Source organism: Gobio gobio (genome assembly GCF_949357685.1).
Source record: "Gobio gobio genome assembly, chromosome: 3".
Lineage (NCBI taxonomy): Eukaryota > Metazoa > Chordata > Actinopteri > Cypriniformes > Gobionidae > Gobio > Gobio gobio.
In genome coordinates this window covers 35,783,549-35,802,242 of record NC_137099.1, presented here as the reverse complement: position 1 = coordinate 35,802,242, position 18,694 = coordinate 35,783,549, and the positions used below count along the sequence as shown (strand labels likewise).

At 36.4% G+C, this 18,694-nt stretch overlaps 1 protein-coding gene across 2 annotated transcripts in view; it reads right to left on the bottom strand.

The window, feature by feature from the left end:
* The window catches only part of pudp (pseudouridine 5'-phosphatase), a 73,879-nt gene extending 63,116 nt beyond the window's left edge, over positions 1–10,763 (bottom strand). Inside the window, exons 1-5 of one of the 2 annotated variants that reach the window (XR_013816250.1) lie at positions 10,639–10,763; positions 10,152–10,370; positions 8,461–9,694; positions 7,649–7,763; positions 6,865–7,602 (exon numbers count right to left, since the gene is read on the bottom strand). Coding sequence is in view for 1 of the 2 variants with exons in the window: in XM_079813428.1 (XP_079669554.1) it covers positions 9,465–9,694; positions 10,152–10,370; positions 10,639–10,693 (504 nt within the window). In the remaining variant the exon portion in view is untranslated. Of the gene's footprint in view, positions 1–6,864; positions 7,603–7,648; positions 7,764–8,460; positions 9,695–10,151; positions 10,371–10,638 lie in introns of those variants that run through there. The other variant, XM_079813428.1, reaches the window with a different exon arrangement.
* Between the last annotated feature and the right edge of the window lie 7,931 nt (positions 10,764–18,694).

The following is an 18,694-nucleotide window of genomic DNA, read 5'->3' as shown; positions in this document are numbered from 1 at the left end:
TGACGCGATGTTGAAAAAAAAGCGCTTTTTCCAAGCGGCCAACGAAATGGCCACTTTATCTACTAAATTTGTGCTCTTATGTCTTTTTAAAACATTTTAAATCCTGCACTACCTTTTCATATGGTATTTTCATACAAGGTTATATATTAATCTCGAAAAAAAATTTACCTGCAATATGCCCTTTAAACAACTGAAAATGTAAACAGAGGAAATAAGTTTCCCTTGGATTAAAATACACAACACACACAGCTTGGGGCGATGTCAAACAAAGGCCAACAAATTTGACTACTTTACTAACATATTACATTATGCATATATTTACTTGTCCTCTAATTTAATTGGTCAAGTGGCCACGCAAAGCCAGATGACTGCTTTTGGAACTATTTTTTTTTGCCAGAGGGGGTAAAAAACATTAACTGGCTAAATGTAGTCTAAAATGCAGTTACTCGATTTTAACTTCTTTATAGTTCATAAAAGCAATAACACATTATGGTGCTGTTGTACTAAATATCAGCACTGATGTGATGACCTGTGGCCAAGCTGTGCTGATATAGAAGCACTCGTGCTTATGTATTGCTTCTAAGGTTTTTAAGCAAGTTACTGTTATTCGGCAAGATTGCATCACACTGATCATAACTGACAGTAAAGACAATTAAACTATCGATCAAGGCTTCACATATTTGATTAAAAAATACAATTAAAAAAAAAAAATATATATATATATATATATATATATAATATATATATATATATATATATATATATATATATATATATATATATATATATATATATATATATATATATATATATATATATATATATATATATATATATATATATATATATATATATATATATATATATATATATATATATCTGGAAATATTAGTAATTTAGGATCCTTCAGAAATCATTCTATATGCTGATTTGGTGCTCAAAAACATTGCTTTTTATTATCAATGTTCACAAAAGTTGTAATATTTTTTTGTGGAAACCTTGATACGTTTTTAAAAGATTTGATTAACAGAAATTTCAAAAGAACAGCATTTATTTGAAATAGAAATATTTTGTAACATTATAAATGTCTTTCCTGTCACTTGTATGTGTCCTTGCTCATTTAAAACATTTTTTTATAATAATTCAAAAAGAAAATCTTACTGAACCCAACATTGATCAAGTTTCAAATACTGTAATTGTTTCATAAAAAAAACAGAAAAAAAAACACGTGTATCATGGTTACCAGTACCACACGTTATTAAGCAGAACAGCCATTTTTAACTGTGATAATAAGAAAGTTTCTTATCAGCATATTAAAATGATTTTAAGGATCATGTAGAAAACAGTTACTTTAAACTGTAATATTTCATAATATTACTGTTTGGACGGTTTAAGATCAAATAAATGTAGCCTTTGTTCTTGATCAGAATCTTCAGTAACACTTTATTTTACAGTGCCCTTGTTACACGTTACATGTACTTACCAAAATAATAACAGTAAATCATGCATAATTACATGCACCTAACCTTCAACCAAATCCTACCCTAACCCTATAGTAATTACATGTACTTAATTAATATTACTCAGTACTTAAATATATAATTACATTGTAACAATGACACCTTAAAATAAAGTGTAACCGAATCTTCTTTCAAAAACTTTTACTGATGCCAAACTTTTAAATGATAGTATTTAAATATAGTTTATACAGTTTCAAAATCCATATAAATACACAGAATAGCTTGAATAAGTGCAGTACAAGAAAAATATTAGAACTAAATTATACAACAGAAAAGCAAGCAATATTGGAAAATGTGTGACAGCATTTTATGCCATTAATATTATTGATTAGTAGTAGTAGTAGTAGTAGTAGTAATATATCTTGTGCCAGCTCTAGACAAACCTACAGCAAGCAAACATTCTTTGCAATTCCTGTAACGAAAGACCTTGTTGGGAAACCTGAGCCTTCAATTATGCATATCATCATATTTCAGAATGCCAGCAAACTGTTTAGGTATGCTCTTGATGTTCAAATCTACTCTGGCTAAGGAATTACCTTTTCAACAGCCGCTACTGTTTGTACTTGATTATATACTGTCAAAAAAGAGGTGACAGCCAACATGCAAACTCACTACTGGCTGGAAGCTTCACTCTGCTGAATGGCCAAATATGTGAATAAATGTGATGGCTCACTGCTTTGTAAAACAAAAACAGAACAGAACAGAAGTGCCATTGCAGTAGGGCTGGTCCGAATACCATTTTTTGAGCTTCGAAGCTTCGGTAGAAATCAACACCGAATATTTGAAGTTTCGGAGGGAGGGGGCTGAACATATTCTTCTCTCTAATAAAAGCAGGAATCTCGAGAAAGCAATGCACCCCACGCGGGCAGGGCTTATATGCTCAGAGAACGTACACTGCACTAGTGATACAAAACACACAGGTCTGTTACGTCCCAGTAACAAGCTCCTGTACTTCGCAGTAGGGCTGCACAATTTGGGGAAAATATCTAATTCAGATTATTCTGCCAAAATGAGTCCACTCTTCATCTCTGTATACCACAGGAGCGGAATAATTCTATCGTCTTGTGAGCTGAGTTTGCTAATGTAAACACTAGCGATGCAGGCACCTTCATCTTTCGCTTCTCTGGCTCCGCGCCAGTTACGTTCTGAGATAACACTGCCATCTAGCTGTTGGGTTTTATACAGTCTATGGTTTAAACCGAACACAAAGCCACGAATCTTGGATGTAAATAAATAAGTATATAAATATCGATAGTGTTTTTGAGAATCGATACAGTATCGCCAAACATAATATTGCGATATTCACGTATATCGATATTTTCTTAAACCTCTAGCACTGATAAGAAAAAAACAACCGCGCCGGCGCGACCACCGACACGAGGGGGTTTAACCCAAAATGCAAGCTCAGGCATGCGCTTCTTCCGTATAAGCTCATGCAGTTGTGCGCTCAGACAGAGAATACTCCGTTGCAGGGAACACTAAGAAGAAGCAAATATATTTATTAGTGCTGGGCATCGATTAAAAAAATTAACTAATTAATCACATTTTTTTCTGTAATTAATCGCGATTAATCGCAAGTTTTGAATATTTTAAGTTTTTAATATTTTGATATTGTAATAATTTCAGTTACTCTCCAAATTAATGTATAAACAATTTAAAGACAGCATATTTTAAATATGTGTTATAATTGCATCTTTTTATGCACCTGAAGGCCAGTATCACTGATACTATATGAAACATTAATGACGTTACATTACAGTATAACTGAAAGCTCCCAATTTCAACATTTATTAGGCTTTAAAAAAACAACTTTAAATTTAAGTGAACTTAAAACAATCTTTACATAAACCCAAAATAATAAATGTTATATTTACCCATGGCCTTCCCTGTTATACATATACAGAAATGTAATAGTTACCAAACACCTTTCTTAACTGCATAAATAATAAATGAAATATAGATTAATCATCATTAAAGCTACAATTTTCTCTGTTCCTGTTGTTCTTTGATGAACATTAATGACAGGCATCATCAGTGCTCCTGTCACTTTAAGAACAGCCGCTGAGGAACATGACACGGATCTCACGCACTGTCCCGCGCATCTCATTTCCTCACAACTCTTTAAGTTCATTTAAGACGTTATTTAACTAATTTAAGACTCCTAATATGAGAATACTCAAAAATCCTCTGTTTTATTGTTTGTTCAAGAGCAAAAGAGAACTCGATGTGAGCAGGAAACTGACGCGAGTCTATCTATGCGTCGAGTGTGTGTGTGTGTCCCTTGATTAGCTGACATGAGACGCATCCACACAGACAGGACACTGACACACACACACACACACACACACACACACACACACACAGGACATTGGCAAACAGCGCGTTAGCTTGTGTCTTGTCACGCTTGGAAGCATTTACATGAATAGGAGCGTGATGATGATCATGTAACGCTAAGCAAAAATGGATATAAAAACGGACGCTGCGTTATTTGCGTTAAATATTTTTAATGCGTTAAGCTGAAAAAATTAATCGCCCGCGTTAACGCGTTAATTTGCCCAGCCCTAATATTTATTAAAGGGGTGGTAAAACACATTCTTTCGAAGGCTTGATTGTGTTTGTGGGGTGCACTGTAACATGTGTTCATGCTTCGTTTTAAAAAAATTGCATTATTTTTCATATATTTTACCTTTATTCTACACTGCTCTGTCCCTCCTTGTAAAAATGGTCTGATGGTTTCCGGGTTCTATGAAGCCAGTCCCTCAAAAATACGCAATGGGCTCAGATTGGTTAGCTGGCCCAGTGTGTTGTGATTCGCTAACCGCCTAGTGCACGTTTTTCAGAAACGTCACGCCCCTTACCTTTACCGGTAGACTGTGCTTTGGTAGTATTAGAAACAATGGCGTCAATAAAACCATACCAATTTGAGCCAGAATCGGACCTAGACAATTTTAGTGAAGATGATCGAGCAGAACCTGTTCAAGAACGGCTGTTAAACGACGTTTCAGAATGGTTTGTTTTTAGTTGTTGTCTCATACTTTTTAGATACGTTGTATGTAAGTTAAGTTTGTAACTTTAGGTGTTTGTCGGATAACGTTAAGTATGAATGAGCATTTAACAGACTAGTTTGCAGAGCCAAACAGCGTTGTCATTTGTTTACTATCTTGCTACAACGTACAATTAACAATACGAACTATTACAGGAAAACACATCGACGAAAAATAAATCATATTTACAGATTGTGGCCCGTAAACAGCTTCTGTTTTTAAAGTTGGAACTGCTCCATCTTTCAGGACAAGCCGTTGTGCGAATCCTGCATTGAACTCGCGAAGATTGTGGAAGCTTTCCTCCGTAAAATGTGCAGCACAGAGAGTGGGATTTGGGTAATAATTATGAGGGACAGAGTTGAAAAATAAATTTTAACCATCGATCCCTAACTGGACGTGCAATCCGGATGAAAATAGCAGCGTTTTGTCGGCATTGCGGCAACAACACTCCAGCCTACTAACTATACCACAACAACTCTTCTCCACAGCAATACAAAATGGCCTCGCCCCCCTTATTTAATATTCTCAGGGGAGGGGTTTATGTAAATATTGAGATTGGTGATGTCAGCAACCCTGGAGAAATGTCTGTAGTCCCTACCGGCCGTTTGCTGTAGTCCTTAGAAATTGATTTCTTTAACCCCCTCGAGTCGACGGTCGCGACGGTCTTTTTTTCTTATCAGTGCCAAAGAGACTCAAATAACTCTGTCGTTTTTTATCATTCAGGCAAGTGTTATACATCATTAGATTCTGTTAAGTTTCTATTTTTTTTTGTGTACAGTCACAATAAAAACAAATTGTTGTGCTTTTTGCAAAATAAGGGAGACAAACATGATTCGCAATCTTCAGCCTCTCTCTCAATGATGTCTAATCTGATTCTCTTTAGAAAACGACCAGCAGCTTTGTTAAACCTTGACACAGAAACATGAGACATGTCAGGTTTTAAATCATGTAAATCAAAACGAAAACAAATATTCTGTGTTTATGTAATTTGTGTGAAAAGTGGGAGATATCAGTCAACTCATTACTGCCTCATTACCTGCTAATGCGGCCACGCCCACAGACCACGCGCTCTTTCAGATTCGAATACAGGCAATCCATGCGTCGACGCCCACACACACCTCAACTCATGCAACACAACTAGTGAAGCTATGGGTCAGATACATCGCTTTGAGTAATAATCCTCCTCAGGGAAAGCTGATTCTGTAAGGTAGGCTAAGTGGTCACCACCAGTGTGTCCTTGAGCAAGGCACTTTACTCCACGTTGCTCCAGGGGGATTGTCCCTGTAATTAGTGCATTGTAAGTCGCTTTGGATAAAAGTGTCTGCCAAATGCATAAATGTAAATGTAATGTAAATGTAAATGTAAATGTAAGTTTAAAAGGCTCAGTTAGCATCTGTGAATATTAAACGCAAAAAGACTGTTTAATTATAAATCCTGATGCAACATGACGCAAGACTGTTAAGACAAGATTTATTTGGCCTGTTTTCGTTCTGTATAAATTGTATCTTAATTTTAATCAATGTTTTTAATATAGTTGCTTCTTATTTTATAAGAAGTCAATATAACAGACAATAGCCTTAGCGCTGCATTGCACACCTCGCATAAATGAACTTAAGATGGAAATGATATTTGAGTATTAATTGCCTTTTTTACAATGAATTTCGTTTTGTATAAATTGTATCTTAATTTTAATCAATGTTTTTAAAATGAATTTGCTTCATATTGATGTTTAAATATTATACCCTATGTTGTTGTTTTTTTGTTTGTTATTTAGAAAGTTCATTGCTTTCTTTAAACTGAATTTCGTTTTGTATAAATTGTATCTTTATTTTAATCAATGTTTTTAATATATTTGATATAATATAACAGGCTGGTATAATACATATTTTAGTATATTTGATACCAATATAGCAGACAATAGCCTTAGCGCTGGCTCATGCATTTCACGTGTTTCTGACTGAAGCTGGAAATGATATTTGAGTATTTTGTGTATTGATCGTTTACAAATGATTCAGAAAATATTTGCCATTGAAATGACTGTGAAAAAGTGACCCAATCAACCTAAAGTCACCAGATACTATTTGAAATCATAATTGCATTGCATTATGTTGTTTTAAATCCCAAATAGTTTACTTAATAGATAACATTCATCATTACCAATTGTCACAATATTACAGTTTTTTTTAGCTCTTCTTTCAAAAACATTTCTGATTGAAATCTTGTTTCTTTTTTGGCAGATAATTTAGCTTACTTTAAGTAAAAACTTTAAAGGGTAACTAAACCCTAAACCAACTTTTTTTAGTTAATGATCTGTAATACTGGGGCTTTATTAATGCTGTACATTGATTCGAGTAAATGTTTTGACATTTGAGTATAAAGTGTTTTAATTCTATAAAATATGGTGTAAAACCGCCAAAGTGCTGCCCTCCTAAGGTTGAACGGTGGCTACTGCAGTTGAATTTTCCTATTGGACGTTGTGGTACATCGTGACGTAGGATGGTACCTCCAACGGCTCACTATCCGCGCCCCTGGCACGAGCTCACCACGCCCTCAGAAATGTTTCCCCCAATCACACGATGAGAACGGCTTCACTCCAGTATGAACTGTCATGTTACATGAAGTAAACATTATGAATGAAACTCACTTGACACTTGCTTTAACATTGTATTGAAGAAAATACGGTTAAATAATGCAGTTGTCAGTACACGTCAGGCTTTTCTTGCGATATTATTGCCGCCCGTCATGTGTACATAATAATTTTCATACATGAGACGCGCTTTCAAACCCTGACACGCAAGATAGACGCAGGACGCAGATAGATTAGGTCAGTTCTCTTGCACTGCTGCTTCACTAGCATCGTCGGCATCGGGATTTAACGCAGTTTGAGCAGCGGCTTGCATTGATAAGGCTCCGGGTTTGTGTCTGTTACAGACCCCACCCTCCTCCACTTCAGGTGAAGGTAGGAGAAATTACCGCTCTGTTGCAAAGCTGGCGTCACTCCAGTCATTCTCCATCTTTGCGACTCGCGAGTCAGACAGCTGTCAATCAATCCGTCACTGCGGGTCTCAGGTGCACGCCCTCCGCTCAGCCCCGCCCTCGGTTCGTCCCCTCTGTGTCCGCCGGGCTCTGCCCACTTTTCCAGCATTTTTTGAAAATTGCCAGTGGGTGGAGTTAAGCTCTGAGCAGGGGTTTAGTTACCCTTTAAAGGTGAACTATGTAGGATTTTTGCAGTAAAATATCCATAAACCACTAGGCCAGTGTTATATATTTTGTTCAGTTGAGTACTTAGAATATCCCAAATGTTTTAAACTATTTGTAAATCGTGAGAAAATTGCTATTTTAACCAAGGAACCGGGACGTGTGAGCTATGCGTGTGAGGGAGTCGTCTGTCGATTGCGTCATATCTGCGTCACCTTCGGTCTCCGGTTTTATTCAGTGAAACACTTTACTCTCACTGCATTGTGAACAAGTGTCATAGCAGCCGCCGAGCGAACGTCATAACTTCCTTTTCAACACACTCAGATATATCTAATACGATAAACAGAGTTGGGTTACCTCAGGCTCATGACTGGAAAAGAGGAAGTAGCGCCGGCAACCATGTCATAATAAAAGTCCCGCCAGCGACTATGCCATAATAACAGTCCCGCTCTTCAATCGCTCCTGCGGCCTTGCTCAGCTCCACAACACTCGCTCCTGCTCTACTTCAGACTACAGTAATGTTAATAATCGCATCCATGAACATGATTTCTGCCCAAGTCCTATCCTGACTGTTTCCCACCGGCTGTGAGGTGAAGACCACATGTCCCGAGATTCTGCGCTCAAACGTGCCGTCATCAAACTACGCCTTTGTTTTGAACAGGCGACCTCTAGTGGACGGAAAAGTTACATAGTGTAGCTTTAAGTAAAAAACATTTAGATTTTCCCCCCAGATTTTTTTTTTTTTTTTTACTGTTACTGTACTTATCTAGTAAACCTAAAATCTAGTAGGCCTACCTAAAGCTCATTTATTATGCAGCTCATTATTATGCAGGTCTTTGTTTCTCAGGAGTGATCACATTATTATTCATGGGACGCCTGAGTAAAGAAAAAGTGTTTTACAAAATGTAAATTAATATATTGTTTTATGTGAATGAGTAGGCCTAAATGATTCTCACATCAGTTTAAAGCAAAAACTCTAAACAAAAACACCCAATAATCAAAGGGCTTGTGAACACCATATCTATTGTGTGTTTTGAAGCCTTAATTAAAAAAAAATTTTGTTTGTTTTTTCAAAAATTATGCATAAACATTATTCTCTCAAAAATACAAGCATGTATATACATGTTGCTCACATATTATGGTAACCCAGTTTGTGCTGAATACAGTGTAATTACACTTTTGCCATTAATGTGTTTATAAGCAACTGAAAAATGCACAAAAGTCAGAGCATGTCTAAACTTCTAAAGGGCCCCAAAACAGCTCAGTCTCATAAGGGTTAAAAGCAAATATCTCCCTTTGCTTTAAACTTTGAACGTTGTAACTTTGCAGATGTTGTTTATGCTCAAACAGCAACATTACACATTAGCTAAAGTTAGAAAAGTGAAATCGTGTTTTACCACCCCTTTAAGTATATTTAATGAGGTTGGGTTCCTATTCAACTGTCCATCCTATTAAAAACAGCTAGGGTATAAGATAATTGCAAAAAAAAATTTAGGAGCACATTAGGAGCAGAGGCCAGATTTTATAGTGTAAACATATTCAAGCATGAATGAGAACCGTTTCGAGGGGGAGGCCGGGTTTGCGAGAAAAATTCAAATTAAAAAACGAATATTCGAATCCCAAAATTTTAAATCGAATACCAACCCACCAAAAAAATATTTGAATATTCTGGTCCAGCCCTACATTGTAGCTTTACCCCTACCTTTTCAGGGTTGGCTGGGGGAGAGAATCTCTTGGCACACACCACAAAAATGTCTGGGTGTGGCTTGCCATTCTTTACTTCGGGATCATCTCCAAGGACAATGTGACTGAAGAGGCTGAAGAACTCTTTATGACGGCTAGTCTTCATCTCAAAGGTCAGACCTGCTGAGCTTGTGCCAACAGCAATAGGAATACCATGCTTGTGTAGATGATTGACAAGCTTCGCTACACCTGAAAAAACATCAGAAAATGGTCATTAGGGTGTGTTCACACTCGGCAGGATTGGTTAGATAAGAACAAACTGGGGTTGCTCGGTTAGTGCGGTTAATTTGAAAACTGTAAAAGCTGCCATTCAACCCCTAGTGCACACCGAACAACAAACTCAGTGCGATTCGGTTGAAACATGAATGCAACACAGACCAAAGACACACAAAGTTCTGTCACACAATATATCATAAAAGCAAGTGACACTAAGTGAACCAGATCTAAATGTAACATTTTCTTTTTTAGTCTGGACCAAAAGTGCCAAGAGAACCGAAATGCAAGTTTGAAACACAGCCCAAAATTAATAACCAGAGTGTGACCATGAACCATCTTTCATAAGGTGACTTTGAGGAAAAGATACTACATCTCTCCGTTTTGTTTCAAAACTTCCAGTTCCAATCTTACATGGGCATGTAACCATTACCTGGTAACAGAGAAGCTGTTGGGAATAATCGCTCCTGACTTTTTCTAGTCTCCTCCAGGAGCTCTTCGGGGGTCATGGGAAGTTCAATTTTGTCTCTTATGATCCTGGCAGCCTCCAAAGCCTTTTTTCCCATCACAGAGGACTTTACTTCCCAGGTATACTGCTTACTGAACCTGTCACAGACTTCCTGGAATGACACTGTGTACAACCTCTCTGTATCTGCAAGAGATATACGAATAAAACATGCAGTGCAAATTGATGCAACGGGACAAAAAGGCGTTACATTATTGACTTATTAATTGTGTAAGTATTATAAATGTGCAACTACTGACATTAAAAGGAGCATTTTAATTATTAAATTACATACAAATAAAAATATTTTAAACTATCAGAAACATACTCGATGAATACGGACTTTCTACGTTTGTTAAATGCAAACAAAAAGACAACCGCTGATTTAAAATAAAAAAAAGATAGTCTCACCCACCTAATAATAATCCGTCCATATCAAAAAGCACGTGTGTTACTGGTTCATAAGACATGTTTTAATCTATACCTTTGCTCTACTGTGTGGGTACACGAAACTTCAGGAGTGATACAGACATGAAAACTGCTGGACAATCGAAGTTACTATAAAAAAAAAAAAAAAAACATCAAGAACTCCAAATTCAGTAGAACTTCAGTTCATATCTTGCTCTATATATTTGAATGGTAAGTCAAAATGATCTGCTTTAATGAAAAAAAATATGATTTCTATCTAGCCCCTTTTTCTATGAGATGCAATTTTGCGTAGGCTAATAACTCAGGGCAACTTTTTAACTCGCCATTCTTGTTGCAAAGGTTTGTGGGAAATGTAGTGTTTCAACGCAAACACTGGTCTAAAGCTCTTTGATTTAGAATTGTATTTAGAGAAAAAAATATATATGAACAGTAACAAAACCAAAAACCAAAATGTGCATATTATTTTAGTAGGCCTATTATTATTTTGCAAACAATTATGTCTTTATGATATAATTATATTCAGAATAATGAGGCTGTTAATATACATAACAATGTACAGCATCCTTTATTTTAAGGAGTTCCCTCGCAAGTTTATCACCTTTAAAAAACTCTAAAATTCTATATGTATTATTACTTTCCTTATTAGGATTTTTTGCTCTAAAAAAAAGGGCAAATAAATAAATAAAAAATTAACATATACTGTAGAAGAAGTCTGTCAGTGACAATACAACGACTGGTCACATTGACTAATTTCCATTATAATCCTGTTTAATTGCAAGTGCAGTAGGTCATATTATTTAGGCCTATTCGTAATTTGGCAGTTTTTATATTTTTTTTTTTTTTTTTTTTTTTTTATGAATACCTTGCAAATCGTAAGACTTGGAATTAACATCATTAAATAATTATTATCTCCAGCTATACTTGTCAATTATATGGGTTTTTTTTTCTTCAAAGCACATTCACTGTTAAAGTTTCCTGTCTTGTCAATAATCAATAATCAATGATCAATCTTCAATAATAAATCCAGCGAGAAACTCAGAGGAACACACTTCGTTAATTTATAGACAATATACAATAGTTGTATTTCAGCCTGGTTTTTGCTTTGGCTAAAATCCACACACCAACATCATTGAGGGTCATCACTCAAAAGCAGACACACATGCTAGTCCTGCACTCCATCCACATTTCACAAGGTAATTGGAAGTGCAATGTAAAGTGTGAGAGCTTCGTTAGGAGCAGAGGCATGTTTGGGGAGAGGGGGTTTTCTCCAGCATGGGGCAGCTAATGAGGCTATGGATTCCAGATTTAATTGGGTGTAACAGAAAGTAGCCCCACTTTTAACTCTGGCTTAGCTCTAGTCTATTGTACTGGCTGCCTGTTGTCACAGTCACATTGAATGCCCAGGCAGACAAGGTGTGCACTTCATGGATAGACAGAATGAAAATGCATGTCCGAGTGCATTGGGCTTTACTACAATAGAGCTGTATTTTGAAATGGCAGTCTATGGATTGTATTTTTATTTCTTTTAATACAAATATTCTCTAACAATTGTAGGCAGATCCTATCGAATAAAAGCGATGACATTTCACATCCAGGCACTCATAGACTTTTTAAATTTAAAAAGACTTTATTGTAGGGCAGGGCTACATATTAAAACTCCATATTTTTCTATTACTATAGACTACGTATATTGCCAAAAGTATTGGGACACTTCTCCAAATCATTGAATCCAGGTGTTCCAAACACTTCCATGGTCACAGCTTCTACAAATATTTGTGAAAGAATGGGTCGCTCTCAGGAGCTTGAATTCAAGCGAGGTACTGTGATAGGTTGCCACCAGCAATAAGTCCATTTGTGAAATTTCCTCCCTACTAAATATTCCACAGTCAACTGTTAGTTGTATTATAACAAAGTGGAAGCAACTGGGAGCAACAGCAACTCAGCCACGAAGTAGTAGGCCATAAAATCACAGAGCAGGGTCAGCGCATGCTGAGGCGCACAGTGTGCAGAAGTCATCAACTTTCTGCAGTCAATAGCTACAGACCTCCAAACTTCGTGTGGCCTTTAGATTAGCTCAAGAACAGTGTGTAGAGCACTTCACGTGAGATGCAGTTGTGTAAAGCACGCCGCCACTGGACTCTAGAGCAGTGGAGACGTGTTCTCTTAGTGACGAATCACGCTTCTCTGTCTGGCAGTCCGATAGACGAGTCTGGGTTTGGCGGTTGCTAGGGGAACGGGACTTGCCTGACTGCTTTGTGCCAAGTGTAAAGTTTGGTGGAGGGGGGATTGTCTTGTGGGGTTCCAGTGAAAGGAACTATTTAAAACAAATCTGCCAAATAAAACCAAATCAGAATACTACACAACCTTACTACCCTAACTATTATTGACATATCTTCATATGGAATAAAATGTAAGAGTAGTAAAGCTAGTTTTAATTCAAAGTCAAGTTGTGTAGCCAACATGCAGAAGAAAAAAAAACAACAAGAAATAACATCATAAAGGGACCCTTGCAGAGCATAAATTCTGTGTGCATATATAAAATAAATTAAATATTTTTAAAGACTCAGATAATTCAACCATTTTATGATTACATATGTACTGTATATTTGTAAAACATGAGAATAAATTAACGTGATGAATTTGTATTTTTTTTTTTTATCATAAGCACTCACATGTCATTTAATCTTCTTTCTCTGGAACCGCACATTGCATGCAGTAGATTATTCCCATAGTGTGAGCTATTATACATCCTCAAAGCTTATTTTTATTGGCTGCTTATCAATATTGGTAAACATACACATAACACTAACATGATGTGTGAAATTGACATAGCCCTAAATGATTACAAGGCCATCAGTCTTTGGATAAACAAACAGCATAGATTTAATCTACAGCACTCCATCATGATGAAAAACTGTGCTGCCAGTCTGTGACATACTAGACTGTGCAGTTATATTCAGTTCTATTTTTAGATTCTCTGGAATGAGATATACTGTAGTTCTTTGCCACACTTTAGTGTATCGTTTGTTACCATACATTCTATATTTGTGAGAGTTATGAATAATTGACGTTTAAGGTAAACTTTTTATAAGACTCTCTGCTTGACACATCAGTCTTTGGTGCTAATGAGTATTTGCGTGTAAAGGTCAGAAGTGACATACAGCCTCATCCATTAGTCTAATATATAGATTACAAAAAACACTGCATTGGAGTTACATCTCAGGTAATGGCTCATGTTAATCAAATTTAAAGCTTTGTGTTGGTAGGAAAAAGAGTTAACAGAAGAGACAAATGCAGGGATATGTCAATGCAGTGATCAAATATAGATGTGCAATTAATGGAGCTGAATAAAAAACTGAGGGAGGTAAAAGCAGATGTGAGTCACAGAGCGATTAACATTATGTCATTAAATATGGCAAACAGACAACATTTTTTTCCCCCTTTGAATAAGATGAGCAAGTGGACATTTGGGGCCTCAAACCTGATTGGTGGAATTAAGAGCCACTCATATGTTTATGCTGAACCTACTGCTTTTCAGAAAATATGAATATGATATTCAAGATTCAAGATTTATGTGCTTGTTTATACCGATTAATAGTAAAATAGTAGTAGAAAATAATAGAGTAGGCATATGTGCAAAAATAAGCAGGTACAAAATTGCAGGGTGTGTTATGAGGTAATAACAGTAATAAGAACAACACAAATTGCTGTGTGCAGATTGCAATGTCCAAATGTATAAAAAAGTTGGACCATATTGTTTGCCTTTTGTTTAAGGAAGAAAATTCCTGTTCTGTGCTGTTATATCAATCCAACAAAATACAAGAATACATGGATGGCTCATATAGAAATCACTAGGCATCTAGCCTAAAATTAAACAAATGCACTTTTTGTCCATGTTGGCCTTGCTGAAACACTGAGCAGACACTGTGCTCCACTTGACCCTCTGTTCATATTCCCCTCTGTAGTCCATTGACAACAAAGTATGTCAAGAGTTGCAATTAACTTGTGTCTGTTCCAGGAGCACTACACTGTATTGCCACTCTAAAGAATATGGATATACACAGAGCAAGTACCTTTGCAAAACAGATACAGACATTGCTATTGCAATTTACTGGAAATAGCTTACCTGAAAACTTTCAGAGAGAGGTAGGCTATGGACCAGTCATGGCAGCTAAGTGAATGTAACTACATCTGGGGGGAAAAAAACCTGGCTGTCTCCAGTGTATTACAACATAAACCACTAGCTGATGCCATACTGTTGTCACTCAGTTCTTTTATGTTATATGTATAACAATGTTGGTTAGCAATACAAAAAAAAAATGCTAGTAAAAAATGCTGTAAAATAACAAAGCTGAGTTTTTGTCTTTAAGAGGTGTCTCTTAAAAAGTAGGCTAATCTGACTGTAATAAAATAAATTGTTGTAAGAAGCATCCCACACGATGAAGTATTGTTTTGACATCAAGTGCACACACAATATTTATAAACTGCTACTCCTAAAGCTGAAACTGTCACATTCTCAAGTTACCTATAGAAACTTGACTCTGCCATGCTATGATTCTAGAGCACCAGAGGCTGGCCCCTATCATACTGATCTCAGAGTCAGTTTTTCTCAAAATGCATCCTGCCTCAGTGTGAAAAAGTTGAGTAAATCCATTCATTAAAAGAGGTTTAGCCAGGTCAGTTTGACCGGTTCAGTGTCATGTTTGAAGAGCGATCAGGAGTGAGTCAAATCATGTATGAAGGTGTGGATGTTCTTGAAGAGGGATTAATGAAAGACGGGTCTAAAGCAAACAGATTAAGCACAAATTATCTGGGTTGGTTTGATGAAATTACCAACCTGGTAAATTTACATAGATTGCACCTCCTGAGCTGACCTTGATCTAACTATACACCATACATAAACGTTTTGTGTGTGAATATATAGAAAAAATAGTCATATTGTAAATTATTATTACAATTTAAAATATTTTTAAAATTTGAATATATTTAAAATGTGAGTTATTGTCACAGGGTGTTTTGGTGTTGGTTCATTGTTCATTGTTCATTGTTCTAGGTTCTGTTTTCAGTTTATTATGTTCATGGTTATGTTTGAGTTTGTCATGTTCACAGTCTTGTCGTGCACTTCCTGGGGCCCGTTCTTCGTACCTCGCTAACTCAGTTAGCTGGATTTGATTGTTGACGATTTGACATGATCTTGGATTGTTTGGTTCTTCGAAGCTCATCCTGGACTTGCTGTCATAGTAACAGGTCCGTGAGCTTAAACCTGCTCGGGAGCAGGCTTATTTCATGTAAACAGGATTAGATTGCATATTGAGGTGATACTTAAAATCTGTCCCAGCCACTGCTACTTTAATACAAGAGTTCATTACTGAACCAGTAATAATAATAGCAATAATAATAATTTTAAAAAATAATATAAAAATGTTATATTGTATATGTATATGAGAATGTATAATGTTGTGTATAATACTATAGCCAGACACTTGATTGAACGATTTATTTGGGATGGAATAATTACTTTATATAATTTTATTTTTATTGGTTTAGACACATGTTGTGCAGTTAATCTGAGCCGTGCATTAATTTAAGTGATGACTGATATTATGGGAGTGGCTTGATGCAGCGCAAGAGAGGATAATTTGATCTTGACCCATAAGAAACTTGAATACTGTCACGTTACAAATCTGCTTCAAATTGAATTAAGAATTAAATTACAACATTGAAATAAAAATGTAAAGGATGTACAAATACTGTATAAAATCGTGAATATAAATAATTGGTAATCATGTTAAAAAAAAAAAACATTTATCATTTATCAATTATAACTTTTATGTTGGTTTGGTCGTTTGGCTGTTTCCTTATAAAGGTTCAGAAATTCGTGGGGGTTTTTTGTGTAATTTGTCAAGTTTTTTTTGCCAGGTGGCTTTTTTAATTAGATGATGTCATTACGTTGCTGTCTTGACGCCAGCCAATCGCTGCATTGCTGATCGTGGTTTCGAGTATCGATGCATCTGCCCTCTTCAGGGAAAACAAGAACGCGCAGTGATCTTAGATCATTTAATCCAGATATTTTAATCCAATCCGCAAATTCGTCTGAAGAACCAAATTATCCAGACATCAGTTATCACGATTAAAAGATCTGGGATCTGTCAAATCATCTTAGATGTATTAAGCGAGGTACGAAGAACGGGCCCCTGGTCTTGTCACGTGATTCCCATGCCCTCATGTGTTGTCATGTCATTGGTTCATTGTCTCATCACTGTTCACAGGTGTCACTTGTCTTGTCATTAGTCTGTGTGTGTATTTAAGCCCTCATGTTTGCCATGTGTCTTTGTCAAGTATTTAACGTTGTACCCGTTGGTGGTGAGTGTTCTCAAGTCTGTTATGTTTAATAAAGCCAAGTTTATTGTCAAGCCAAGTTTTGTTTGTTGTTTTGCCAAGTTTTGAGTTATGTTAGGATTTATGTTTGGATAAATAAATGCTGCACATGGGTTCTGAACATTTGCCTCCAGTGGACCGTATGTTACAGATATTCCCATATATATATATATATATATATATTTTTTTTTTTTATATTTAGGGGTGTGGTCCTGGTCAAGACAATCTCCTGAACTCCAAACTAAATGTCAGAATGGGAAAGAAAGGTGATTTAAGCAATTTTGAGCGTGGCATGGTTGTTGGTGCCAGATGGGCCGGTCTCAGTATAATTTTTACAATCTGCTCAGTTACTGGGATTTTCACACACAACCATTTCTAGGGTTTACAAAGAATGGTGTGAAAAGGGAAAAACATCCAGTATGCGGCAGTCCTGTGGGTGAAAATGCCTTGTTGATGCTAGAGGTCAGAGGAGAATGGGCCGACTGATTCAAGCTGATAGAAGAGCAACTTTTACTGAAATAACCACTCGTTACAACTGAGGTATGCAGCAAAGCATTTGTGAAGCCACAACACGCACAACCTTGAGGCGGATGGGCTACAACAGCAGAAGACTCCACCAGGTAACACTCATCTCCACTACAAATAGGAAAAAGAGGCTACAATTTGCACTAGCTCACCAAAATTGGACAGTTGAAGACTGGAAAAATGTTGCCTGGTCTGACGAGTCTCGATTTCTGTTGAGACATTCAGATGGTAGAGTCAGAATTTGGCGTAAACAGAATGAGAACATGGATCCATCATGCCTTGTTACCACTGTGCAGGCTGGTGGTGGTGGTGTAATGGTGTGGGGGATATTTTCTTGGCCCACTTTAGACCCCTTAGTGCCAATTGTGCATTGTTTAAATGGCATGGCCTACCTGAGCATTGTTTCTGACCATGTCCATCCCTTTATGACCACCATGTACCATCCTCTGATGGCTACTTCCAGCAGGATAATGCACCATGTCACAAAGCTCGAATCATTTCAAATTGGTTTCTTGAACATGACAATGAGTTCACTGTACTAAAATGGCCCCCACAGTCACCAGATCTCAACCCAATAGAGCATCTTTGGGATGTGGCGGAACGGGAGCTTCATGCCCTGGATGTGCATCCCACAAATCTCCATCAACTGCAAGATGCTATCCTATCAATATGGGCCAACATTTCTAAAGAATGCTTTCAGCACCTTGTTGAATCAATGCCACATAGAATTAAGGCAGTTCTGAAGGCGAAAGGGGGTCAAACACAGTATTAGTATGGTGTTCCTAATAATCCTTTAGGTGAGTGTATATACTGTATATATATATATATATATATATATATATATATATATATATATATATATATATATATATATATATATATATATATATACACACTGTAAATTCTAACAAGTTCAGTTTACTTAAAAAAAACCGATTGCCTTATTTTTGCAAAGCAAGCTTAAAGGGAAAATGAAAGTTAATTTAATATTCAGCTAAAAGTAAAAAAAGCTAACACCTCCCAAGTGAATTAAGTAATACATATCAAGTTAGTTTAATGCCAATTCTAGTTAACATACTCTAGATATTTACTAATCTTACTTAAAGCAGCACTAGGTAGGTTTTGCTCTCGGGGTCCCC